The sequence below is a fragment of the Aethalodelphis obliquidens genome, unplaced genomic scaffold (assembly GCF_003676395.1).
Source record: "Aethalodelphis obliquidens isolate GAN/ISIS:26980383/991018 unplaced genomic scaffold, ASM367639v1 scaffold29, whole genome shotgun sequence".
Taxonomy (NCBI): domain Eukaryota; kingdom Metazoa; phylum Chordata; class Mammalia; order Artiodactyla; family Delphinidae; genus Aethalodelphis; species Aethalodelphis obliquidens.
In genome coordinates, this window is record NW_020837973.1 from 7485069 (window position 1) to 7498557 (window position 13489).

A 13489-nucleotide genomic window follows, 5' to 3' on the forward strand; every position below is an offset into this window, starting at 1 on the left:
GGTACAAAAGGTTGGTAACTGTACTGATTTTAAAACTTTATCCAAGTGACTATCTGGATTGCCATTTAGAAGACAGAAGCATGCTCTTTTAGGAAACTGAACAGGAAATGGAACCTGAAACTGTCGGGTGGCTATAGCATATCTACAAGATGGCACTCAAATATTTTCTTTGCTTTTATTGTCCACCTGGATCATATGTACGTTTATATCATTGTCAAAGGTGGATTTACCATGAAGCTAAGGAAGCTTGAACTTCCTTACTTCATGAGACCCTTTAGGATTCTGTGATTGTAGGTGACATGGATGGAACTAGAGACTGTTATATTGAGTGAAGTAAGTCAGACACAGAAAAGACAAGTATCGTGTGATATTGCTTATATGTGGAATCTTAAAAAAATGGTACAAATGAACTTATTTACAAAACAGAAATAGAGTCACAGATGTAGAAAACAAACTTATGGTTACCAAGGGGGAGGGGGGAGGGATAAACTGGGAGATTGGGATTGACACATCCACACTACTATATATGAAATAGATAACTAATAAGGGCCTACTTATAGCACAGGGAACTCTACTCAGTACTCTGTAATGACCTATATGGGACAAGAATCTTAAAAAGAGTGGATATATGTATATGTATAACTGATTTACCTTGCTGTGCACCTGAAACTAGCACAACATTGTAAATCAACTATACTCCAATAAAAATTAAAATAAAAAGCCACGGCCATATCTGATTTCTCTCTGTATTCCCTGCATTCAGAATAAAGCTTGCCTGGAACTGTTCAAAAAATGTTTGATAGATGAAAAAAAAAAAGATTCTGTGATTGGCCTCTGTCATGTTTGTATTTATAATTTGATATTCTTTTCCTTAGAATAGAGAATTCCTTTTAGAATAGAGAATCCCTCCCAAATTGTGTGTCACACCACACATAACCTACATTTTTCCCTGATTATCACAGAACAGTAGTATGACTTACATTTCTTAATTTACTAGTCTAGTTCATGCACGTTCATATTCTACGTATCACATTTTGACTGTTCCTTTTCCACCCCGCCCAGGACTTGCGGGTGTAACTAATGAGTTTCTGGAAGACGCTGTGTTCCAGCCCAAGCCCACCTCGGACCCCCTCTTACAATGTTGCAATTAGCACGTTGGCATGCATTTCACGGTTGTAATTAGCACGTTGGCATGTATTTTGGAGTTGTGAACAGCATGTTGGCATGTATACTTTCGGTCTTTTCCTTCTATGTTTTAAACAGTATTAATGATGGCAAACAAATAACGTGTCTTGCTTTTTTCAGTTAATATCATATCATACAGATGTCTTCACTGTCATCATTTAATGCCTTCAGAATAACCCACTGAGTGGATACTCCACCGAGTCAGTATATCATAACTTGGTAATTATTTCCCTTACTATTGGAAATTTAACATTGGAGCACTGGTTGTGATTCAGATATAGCTTAAAAAAATAACTGTACAGCGATGGCAGGCTTGGAGATTAGGTCCTAGTGGAGTCCAGGGTCAGACTTTAATGATAAATCGATTTGGGGATAAAGTCTAAGGTAACTCCAAGGCCCTTTGGCTTGAATCCACAAGAGATATTTGGGAGGTTTTATTTATGTCGGAATTTCTCATTAGGTTCTGAGCCCCGCGAAGACAGAGTCAGTGATGTCTCATCTATCATCATACACTCAGAGCCTGGCTTGGTGCTTGGTACACATAAGATTCAATAAATATACTATAAGTGAATTAACTAAGGAAAATCCACAGTCGTTAGAGGCTACACCAAAGCCAAAGCAAACAAAAACTCAAGATGTTGAGATTAGGGAAATATTAAGTTTATTTTGAAGGGAGCATATTTACTTTGTAAAATGGGTACATTTCAAAATGTCCTTCTGATGTTTATATGATTCATAACTGAATGGCTAGGGCTGTCTTGCTGGGGCACCTTGTGGGGATCCCGCAATTGCTCTCTATACATGTGTTTCTCCCATCAGGCAGATGCTGTCTTTAGAGAATATGCAATTAATAAAGGTAACAACCTATTAACTCCACCTTTTAAACTGTAGCTCTTTCAAGCAATAAATATCCTGCAGGAATCTCATTTCCATGCTAGTTTTCTTAATGAGGTGTTAATTTTTTTATTACAGGCTAACTGAACTAAGAATGACTAGACACCCATTCACAAATGGAGCCAACGTATTTTTCTTAATGGTTTCCTCTTTCCCTGCAGTTTTATAAAGCAAAATTTAGAAGCCATGTCTCATGTTATATACAGGCTATGCATCTTCCAGTTCCCAGCTTTCCTTCTCTCTCCAAATAGTTTTTACAGCAAAGCAAAAATAAAATAAACACCTAAGGATGAAGGGTTTTCAATCCTTTGGCTAATGTTTTATATCACTGCACTTTTCTGTAAAGGGAGCTTTACTGTTACACAAGAATTGAGGTTTTCTTTTTAGGTTATAAAGAAAAATAACAGAAAGGGGAGAGGCAGAGTGTCCATCTGTTAATTTGATAAGTATTTACTGAGCCTGTCTCAGGCCGGACACATGCTGAAGGCTGTACGGAACCTGGAAAGACAATGCCCAGCCTTCAGGAGCTCACATTCCCAAAGGCTGAAGGAAGAATTCTAATTTCTGTTCTCTGCCTGATGATTCTTTGGACATTCTCTCTCTGATTCCGATTGATCCCTCATCTATAAAATGTTAACACTACAAGCTGATAGGTTTATCTTACCTCAGAATCGTGGTGGGTGTCAAACAGAAACTAAAGAATATATGAATGTCTGAAGAGTAGAAAACGCTCTGTTGTTAATTTACTAGGGTTTAGAGTTAAATTATGTAATTTAACACTTAATTTATGTAATTTAACGCCTAATTTTAAAAATTAGTGTATGTAATGATGTAAGGCACATTCATTCATTCAAAAGGCGTACACGATAATAATCTAATTCAGGAATCAGCAAATGACAGTGCATGGCCCTAATCCAGCCTGCTCCCTAAAGTTTTACTGAAACACAGGGTAGGCGAATGCTTGGCCCTGGTGCCCTGGTGGCTTTTCATGTCTCCACATAGGGCAAAGCTTAACTACAGCTAAGCTAAGCTTTGGCAGAGTGCCCTGGGACCCACCCGATCACGCGCATGGGAGGATTATGAGCGCCTGCTACAAAGCTGTTTTCCTCCCACCTCCCTGTGCTCCAGGGAGGCTGTCAGGAGATGGTTTCTCATCGCCTCCTGGGTTCTAATGAGGTATAAGGCTTTTTGCCCCCTACTCTCGCCCCTACTGGGAGGCAGCTGCAGGCTATAAAACCACAGCACAGAATCAGCTCCTCAGCAGCGTGGGGCCCGAGTTCTCCCGTGCATTGTCATCTGGCCTCTTCTGTTTTGGTGTCACCTGTGGGATAAGGGACCTGGGTAACTGACACCTTTTCTGCTCTTACTTTTGTTGTCTACATAAGTAATAAACTGACTGAATCTAAAAGTGAATCCTTCCTTTGCCCGATGAACCTGTGTGCCTTTTGCTGACACACAGCCACACCCACTCACTATGGTCTGTGGCTGCTTCCATGCTACAAGGACAGAGTTGAGCAGCTGCAAGAGAGACCCTATAGCCTGGGAAGCCTAAACATCTTCTGTCTGGTTCTTTACAGAGAAAGTTTGCCAACCCACTGATCTAATTAATGCACAATCCTTAAAATGGTTTTAAAGTCTAAATCAAAAGCCTTTCCATCACCACTTCCCCAAGCTTTCCTTTCCTTAGGCCTGAGGAGTTTCAATCAGCCAGACTAACTGAAGGTTACACTATTTCCTTGGGGGTGGTGGTGTGGGGAATAACAGCTTGATTTCTGGACGTGACTATTGCAGCTCAAGTCCCGTGATCATTCTTTTCTTCTTGAAGCAGGGAGATAAGACCTCTATCAGCTCTTGGCCAGTCTGTTTTCCTCCAAGTGGCAAGTTATGACTTTATATTGGTACTTACATCAGTAGGAATTAAGTTAGTGGCTATTCTTGCCTGCTTCACCTCGTGCATCCCTATGAAGACCTTTTACCACTTTCACGCTGCTATTGGGAGCCCCTGGCTGGGCACCGGCCTCAGGTGAGGGTGGTGTCAGCTTACCTACCTTCCATTTCACATGCTGTACCCATATGCAGCCCTTTCCGGATTCCCATATTCTTCAGAATTCAGCAAATATTCATTCATTTCATGAAACTAACACATGCGTGTGGTAAGTAAGTCTTAGAGTGCCAAGGATACACAGGAAAGGTAAAATTTCTCTCCCACTCTACATCCCCAGAAGTCACCATCCAACCTGATGAGCTGTTTTATGATTTGCATAGTTTTTCCATGCTATTTCTTAAATGGATTGTGCAAAAAAAAAAGGTTAAAATCAAAACAAAATCTTTCTGCTTAGTTTTTGAGGTCAAACTCATCTGAAATATATGTTTAAAATATTGTTCTTTCCAAACAGCTTTCCGAGGAAAACAGCTACGCGAAGTTAAAAACACTGTGCCGTTGGCTCCAAGTTTCAATGTGTGCACAGTGTGGAGGGCGCAGGCGTGCACTGTTTGCAGCCCCTCCTGGGTCCAGGGTCACCTCTAGAGCAGCTAGAGAATGGAGACTCCTTTTACAGTAACCCAGGGGTACAAAACCTCTTTTTGGTCTCCTTAACCCAGCCTGGTGGCAGGCATGATAAGGCAGGCACTAATGGGAAGCCGGGAGTACTCGTCAGTACACCTGAGTTCAGCCTGTCCTGGTACTAACTAGCTCTGGCTCACAAGAACACCGCGAAAAATGCCATCGAATGGCTCATCCCTGGCTTCCCTGGTGGCGCAGTGGTTGAGAGTCTGCCTGCCGATGCAGGGGACATGGGTTCGTGCCCCGGTCCGGGAAGATTGCACATGCCGCGGAGTGGCTAGGCCTGTGAGCCATGGCTGCTGAGCCTGCGCGTCCAGAGCCTGTTGCTCCGCAATGGGAGAGGCCACAACAGTGAGAGGCTCGCGTATCGAAAAAAAAAAAAAAAAAGGCTCGTCCCTGCTGAAATCTGACCACTGAGCATGATGTCCTCATTGTACCAGGGGCAACACAATGAACCAAAGATAAAGTCTGGGCCTTGGGGTCAGAGAGTCCGGCTCTGAACCTGGGTTTCACATCACATGAGCTATGTGACTTTGGACAGGATGCCAGAAGTCCCAGACACCATTTCCTCCTCTGAAAAATAGAGATGATACTTGACTTTACTGTCAGGGTGTAATGATGAAGGAAAGTGGGGATAAGATCTGGCGCAGTGCCAGACATGTAAAAGAATCTTGGGAAATAGTATCAACTGTTATCATTTATAAGCATTTTAATTGATATCAAACTGCATTGCCGCTGAAAAACAGATATTCAAAAAAATGAACAACGTGAATATGATTTTGAAGGAGACAGGTAATTTAGTTAAGCTCAATTTCTCTTCTAAACACTTCAAAATTCATTTATAAAAATGATTTTCTGATAACAAAATTACTTACATTGTACTATGAAAAATATATCGAACAAAGAAATGAGTACTTATTGTTACTCAATTGTTATCCTGTCCCTATGCCGTGTATTTCTTTAGGCGTATTTCTTGAAAGTTAAAATTGCTTTTGTCCAGAAAAAAAAAAAAAACCCACACTATCTTTCTCCATAATTTATAAAAAAGAGATCTGGTCATGTAGACACCAGTTCCTTAAAAATGGATTTTTTTCTGCAATGAGTGTTAGAGAGGTCTTCCTATCTTTCTATAAGAGGAAGATAGCAGAGAAACATGGGGAGAAATCCTGAGAAACTCTTGGGTTGAAATGTTTAGATTTTCTTTTCTCTAATGGAATATTTAAGGGTCAAATACAAACTAACCCACTCTGGGTGTGAGCACACAGAGGACCACAGTCTACCAGTTTACAATAAAGTTATCATCTCTCACTGCTTTTCTCTGAGCGTGTGGACAAGCAAACAGCAGGGAGATTCAGCTCTAGATATAACTGTAAAATCTTGTCCTCCCAGGAGCCTGATAAAGACAGGCAAGGGGCTTATTCTCCTTGAAAGAAAAAGGGGGAACTGTCAACTCCTCCTGGGCGGCTGGGCCTGGTGGTGGTTGATGCCTGTGGATTCATGGTTGAACTTCAAGTGCAGCTGCCTAGGAGACAGGAGTGCGCAGACGATGCCTGGCCTCCCTGACCTGATGCAGGACCTAGTTGCCTAAGTTGCACCTACAAGTTGCTGAGCTAGCAGAGCACCAGGATAAAGGTGAATTGCCTTGTGCACTGCAAACCAGAAACTCTCATTTCAGCACCAGAAATACCTGTGTATGGCACAGGCCTGTTTTCCTGCCTGTTATCCCCTGTCATGTCCCCCCAGAGCATGCTGGGCTGCAGCTGGAGGACTGGTGCCCTTCCAGCTTCATTTAACTTGTGACACTCCTGTTAAAGAGACCCCAACCCTCCCTGTCGCCCACTGAACCATCAGCAACTGGGCTAGAATAATTCCTGCCCTAGGCTAGTCCTGCAGGAAACACAAATCAGAACACATTTCAAGCAGCCATCAGTTAAATTTAGGGAAAAGGTGTTATATAAAAGATAGCTGTTAATCAATGTCACTATTTGTTATTATTAGTCACAACAGCATCATTATTACTTGGGAGGTCCCTAAGGTTATTTATTTCTCGACACTCTGATACCAAAGGAGGCATCACATTATATATATACCTCATTGTCTAAAATCATCTAGAAAGGAATATTGGAACGATTTTTATTAAACATAAAAACCTTCCTTCTACATAAGAATACCCATTTTGCCCATTTGCATTTTACATTACATATATTTTCCCATTTGATTCTACAGCAATTCACATGTGTTAGATGAGAAAGTGAGGTTTAAAATGCTTTAGTGGCCAGGTTAAAAAAAAATATGTGTGCGTAGCAGATTAATTCAGGAACACCAAATATGGGCATCATCACTGAATGTTATAACGCACTGAAACATTTATTTTAATCCTGACATCTGCTTACAGACGTTACACAGTGGCTGCTCCCCCACAGATACTGATGTGTTAACTGTCATCACAACAGCCTGGTTCGCATCAGAGCTCTCTGCATCCTGGGATGCAGGATTCACAAGGATGCTGAGGTCCTCATCCCATTCAACCACGGGAAATCTGAAAGCCCTCGGGGCTCCTGTGCCCTCTCTCTTGGTGGCGCCTCGACAAGGGGCGCCAGCACGCCGGACGGTCCCCTGGGGCTGCCCTACCTGCGCGTGTGGTGGAACTGGCACCTCTTCAGTGGGATCTTGGCCACGTGCTCCCGCAGACCCACGAACAGGACGCTCTGGCTATGGAGGATCTGCAGGCTTCTGATAGGCTCCGGCCGCCTCTCGGGGAAGAGCTCCATCTCTTCCAGCAAACAGCTGCCCGAGGTCTGAGTCAGGGGCGCCCGCACTTTTTTAATGGTGCCGTAATCTGCGGAGGCGACAGAGAAAGAAGAAAGTGAGGTCAACGGGTCGCACCAGCCACTCGCCAGCTGAGCCACCGGGGTTCTCCAGCCTGGCTGCACGCAGGGTCATCTGCTGATGCCAGGGCCCTACCCTGGACCTGTTCAGTTAGCCCCGCTGTATGTGGGACCAGGCGCCAGTATTTTCCCAGCTCTCAGCAGCGCGGACATACAGCCAAGGACGAGAACCACTCGGCTACGAGCTGCCTGGTCCCGATGCAAGTCTAGAGACCCAGAGCACAGTAAGCTCACTGCGGCTCAACGCAGCCAGCTTTACACCATCCCCTGGAGAACATCAGGTGAGAGGAATCCCTGGATTCTCAGTGAGAGACAGAGGAGCTGACCCTGCTGCCCCAGCACAGAAGACCCCACATGATGGACAGTTGCAGATATGCAGGGAGCAGAGGACCACCTGCTTCCCTCCTGCCCTGGAAGTACATCCTTCTCTGCCTTTCTGTCTGGATCCCCTCCTTCCTCTCTTTCTCCCCCAAGCTTGTTCTGCGGGATGCTCTTCTGGGTCTCAGCTCCATGGCTTCTTCTCTCCTGTACTAATGAACATCATTTCTGACTCGGTTCCCTCCCCACTCGAGCTTTTCTGCTCACCATGTGCTTATGCTCATTTATTTTGGCTATGAGCACTGCCTGAGGACAAGTGTCCTAGAGTCCTTGGAACCCCAAAGACTCTCCAGAGTGGCTGTGATGGGCACAGAGAAGGGTCCTCTCCACCAGGGAGTGGCATGGTGCAGCCAACCCCCAGGGTTGGGACCCAGACTTGAAATGTGCTGTCGTCCTTGGCGTGCTGTGTTGAGGCCCCCAAGGCCAGTATGCAAGTCCAGGGTATGAGACCCAACCCTCTAGAAGCACTTCTGAAAGCCGTCCACAAGTTCCTCAAATAACCCTGAAGGCACTGACTTCATAAAACCCATGGGGATCTGAGTTTCAAAACGTTGTAATTCTTATTCTGTAAACACAGATAATGAGGCTATCAAGTCATCTAAAAAAGGAAATAAAATCAAGAACCTCTGGCTTCAAGGCTTCCGATCAATCTGCTAATCTCACAAAAGATTTGGACATTAAATACCTTTACAGTTTTTCATTCCTAGGAGAGTCCTTAGAGACGAAGGATGTTTACATTTAGAGAGAAAATACCTAGGTGGATATATATTATCCTGAGTTCATTAAGAAACGTATATCCGAAACATCTCCAGTGAACATTTATTGATTATGAACTGACTGCTATAAGCCCTATGCATGTAACAGTGTATAAAATTATGCATATATTAATGTGTGCAGTATCAGTAAACCACTGCTTAATTTTATTTTAGGTTAGCTGGTTAAACATGTCACTTTTGAGAAAGTTCAAGCACAAACAGGATAACTATGTATACTGGGAAGATTAAAAATATAGTACCTGTCTTCTTTTTTTAACATCTTTATTGGGGTATAATTGCTTTACAATGGTGTGTTAGTTTCTGCTTTATAACAAAGTGAATCAGTTATACATATACATATGTTCCCATATCTCTTCCCTCTTGCGTCTCCCTCCCTCCCACCCTCCCTATCCCACCCCTCTAGGTGGTCACAAAGCACCGAGCTGATCTCCCTGTGCTATACAGCTGCTTCCCATTAGCTATCTATTTTACATTTGGTAGTGTATATATGTCCATGCCACTCTCTCACTTTGTCACAGCTTACCCTTCCCCCTCCCTATATCCTCAAGTTCATTCTCTAATAGGTCTGTGTCTTTATTCCTGTCTTGCCCCAGGTTGTTCATGACCTTTTTTTTCTTAGATTCCATACATATGTGTTAGCATACGGTATTTGTTTTTCTCCTTCTGACTTACTTCACTCTGTATGACAGACTCTAGGTCCATCCACCTCACTACAAATAATTCAATTTCGTTTCTTTTTATGGCTGAGTACTATTCCATTGTATATATGTGCCACATCTTCTTTATCCATTCATCTGTCGATGGACACTTAGGGTGCTTCCATGTCCTGGCTATTGTAAATGGAGCTGCAATGAACATTGTGGTACATGACTCTTTTTGAATTATGGTTTTCTCAAGGTATATGCCCAGTAGTGGGATTGCTGGGTCATCTTTAAGGGAAGAGTGTGTGTTTGTGAACGCACAGCAAGGGAGTGGGCGGGAACAGAGAAAGAGGGAGAGACGGGGAGAGGGAGGGGGGAGAGAGAGAGGCAGGGGGAGTCTACGCAGCAAGGCAGCATTTTAACAACTGCTCACACTTAAAGTGTGCAAAACAATTTGTATGTATTTACTGTGTAAGTCAATCTAATTTTGACCTGGAGACCACATTTTCCAGCTGGCGGGAAATTCAACCCAGTGATGTTTGGGTCTTCCTGCTTGCATGGGGCAAAGCATCAAAGATGAGCCCAGCACCACGGCAGGGATGGGAACAGGTGGCAGCTTCAGGGAAGGTAACCTCAGCGTAGTGTCTCAGCCCCAATACCCCGAGAGGAGGTCTCCCCTGGCAGACGGAAGTGCCAGCCTCCTGTGGACCAGTGACTGGCACGGAGCCTTTGCTGCCCTTTGGGACATCCCGACAATAGGACGCGGTCCGAGACAGAAGTTAGGAGCCAGGGCCTGCCCCCATCCGGTGAGCTGCAAGGCTCTGATGAGTCTTAAGTAGAGACTCTTGGGAATAAACACACTACTCTATATAAAATAGATAACTAGGGCTTCCCTGGTGGCGCAGTGGTTGAGAGTCCGCCTGCCGATGCAGGGGACACGGGTTCGTGCCCCAGTCCGGGAAGATCCCACATGCCGTGGAGTGGCTGGGCCCGTGAGCCATGGCCGCTGAGCCTGCGCGTCTGGAGCCTGTGCTCCGCAACGGGAGAGGCCACAACAGTGAGAGGCCCACGTACCTCAAAAAATATATATATATATAAAACTAATAAGAACCTGCTGTAGAGCACAGGGAACTCTACTCAGTACTCTGTAACGGCTTATATGGGAAAAGAATCTAAAAAAAAACCAAAAGAGCAGATATATGTATATGCATAACTGATTCACTTTGCTGTACACCTGAAAGTAACACAACATTGTAAATCAACTATACTCCAATAAAAATTTTAAAAAGAGAGACTCTTGCGATAAAACAGAACATTTTAGAGCAATGCAGGGGTGGAGGTGAGGAGGGCCAGAAGAGGCGAGAGTCCAGGTGGCGAACTGCCATCTTTTGACGGTTACCGCGCTATTTTCATGGGAAACATGGGTGAGGGAACTAAATCCTATTCAACAGGTGCACAGAGACTGCTGGCTGTTTATTATTTATTTTGCTGATGGATTATTACTCTGAGAAACCAATCAATAACAATTCAAACGTCAATATGCTCATACGCACTTTGAATTCTTAAGCAGTTGTGTGGGGAAAAAACACATTTTCAAAGATCTTTAATCATTTGATTTAAAAGAGCTAACCATCATTGATCAAAACGTCTCAATGTGTATTTCTGCACGCCTTGTATCTGATTTTCCAGCTGACTGGGATCTCACAAAACTAGAGGACTTCTTAGCATTTCAGAGAAGGGTACTCAGCGTGGACTTAGGTGCTCGTCCACCATCTACGCCTCTGCTGGGTCTTCTTCACTCTGAGCCACTCGATCACGCGAGGAGGCTCATGAAGTTCCCCGTTCTGTTGGCAGCAGGGTCAGCACATCCGGACCCCAGGAGCCTCCTTCTGTTCCCTCGACGCCTGCCCTTCCTCAGCCGGCACCTTGGCCACACTGTTCACACACTGTCACCTTAGTGTAGAACACCTTCCTCACCTGGACGCCCCCAGAACACTCACCCTGCGCTCCTGTCTCTGGCGTGAGCATCTGGACACGTGCATGACCACACCCCTCTCCTGCCTCGGACCCCCTGCATCAGGTGTCAACACGTTACCAAGTCACCCATGGGCCATGTGAGGCCCGAGCCCAAGCTGGTGTCAGTAAATCAGCTTTACTGCATGTGTGCAAATGGACCCAGGTTTGGTTTGGTAACAGAGCAAGGATGTGGCAAAGCCACTTTTTTTGTTTGTTTTTTCTTTTAGAGGCAGAAAGTCAGAGCCTGACTCCTAAGAGACCAAGGAACAAAGATCCACTTCCTATGAGAGGACAGAACAGCAGGACTTGGGGAGGTCCCTCAGAGTGCTCTTATGTTTTGCTGTCTTTGCTTTATAATATCTGCCACAGTTTAACTACTAAGTTAGTTGTTTTGTGGCTTCTACACTTGCTGTTAGTAAGCTCCATGAGGGCAGACACTATCAGTTTTGTCCCCTGATGTCTGCAGAGCGGCCACCACTGTGGCCTATGTGCTGGATGAGAGACTGAACTAACGAGTGAGGGAAGGAAGGCAGGAAGGAACGCAGCTGTCATGGGAATGTCATTATCACTTGTACATTTGCTAAAAAGACTCCTGATGAATATCTTTGCATTGCAACGTTTAATGAGGGGTACGATATCAGTCAGATCAGTCAGTGTGAAGGTGAAACAAGAAACAGTATTTCCCCAATTCCCAAATATTTCAACTAAAAGTGTCATAAACTAAATATGAATGAGGAAAATCATTTTCATTGGTTTCAGCTGAGAAAATGTCGGCTCTGAAAATTCGCCGTAGAAAAATAAAACCATATACACCTGAAACTCAATACTCTAATCAAAGCCAGGGGAAGGAAAACAATCAATGCTAGAAATACAGAAAACCTTCTCGATCAGTCTGTAAAATTTTGAGATCAGAAAGGAAAGAGAAAATTGGCATTTCCTGTCAATTGCAGATCACTTCCCCAAGGAGAGAGAAGGAGAGCGAGCTTCTGGAAGTGCAGAATCGGAGCTGACAGCAAGACCACGGGGTTGGCACTGCCCTGGCCCAAATTCTCATAATATTCACCTTTTTGTGAGAATGTGAAATACTAATTACATTATGGACACACATTTGAGGGTCAGATATTTGTAGTTTATCTCTAAAATTGAAAACCACAGGTACTCGTGAAAGACAGCTACTGCAAGATTTTTCATTTTCAGGCCGATGACAGCTGATATAGTATGGTTGTCATTTGAAAGACATGAATAGCTGTAATTATATGAAAATGTAAATATTGTGCTGAAGAACTTATATTTGCCTAATTTCAGCAGAACAGGAAGCATGCTTATACTTTAGGGGGTTGGCAGATTCAATAAAAGCATGCCCACTTAAATAGATGAACCGTTAATTTTTTTAGTATTAGTACATCCAATTCAATATTATTCATGGTTTACCTGAAATTGAAATTAAAGTAGGCATCCTGTATTTTTATTTGTTAAATCTGGCAGCCTTATTATATCCACATCTCATGTAATCATCTCAGCAAGCTGGTGAGGATGTGACAAATATATGCATGAGTATTCCCACTTTACATATGAGAAAACTGAGTTTCAGAGAGTAGAAGATCTGATATATATTTCCTATGAACTGTACTTTTAAAATCCTGTAAGGGAGTCAGACATGAAATGGAGGTTCACGTCAATGCTAATGAACAAGAGAAAGTAACAATGGACCCCAAATAAACATTAATTAAAAAGCCAGTGTGATACCTAGGAAAGGGTAGTTATATTTATTTTTTATTTTTATTTTACTATTATTATTTTTTTGTGGTACGCGGGCCTCTCACTGTTGTGGCCTCTCCCATTGCGGAGCACAGGCTCCGGACGCGCAGGCTCAGAGGCCATGGCTCACGGGCTCACCCGCTCCGCGGCATGTGGGATCTTCCCGGACCGGGGCATGAACCCGTGTCCCCTGCATCGGCAGGCGGACTCTCAACCACTGCGCCACCAGGGAAACCCGGTAGTTATATTTAGATTGTTTGCATACTCTTTTTATTCCATGAAATCTTCTGGAAGTCATGAAACGTAGCCAGTTGGGAGGTAGTTAGAAGGAAGGCAACATCCTGATCCATCGGAAGCTGCCCACGTGGAGGACAAACACGGTCAGCAGCT

The 13489-nt window shown here is 43.9% G+C and overlaps 1 protein-coding gene across 7 annotated transcripts in view; it reads right to left on the reverse strand.

The window, feature by feature from the left end:
- The window catches only part of SEMA5A (semaphorin 5A), a 477675-nt gene that overhangs the window by 94199 nt on the left and 369987 nt on the right, over positions 1-13489 (reverse strand). For all 7 annotated transcript variants that reach the window (XM_027125304.1, XM_027125302.1, XM_027125301.1 and 4 more), the window contains one exon: positions 7274-7481. In XM_027125304.1, the coding sequence (XP_026981105.1) occupies positions 7274-7481 (208 nt within the window). The remainder of the gene's footprint in view (positions 1-7273; positions 7482-13489) is intronic.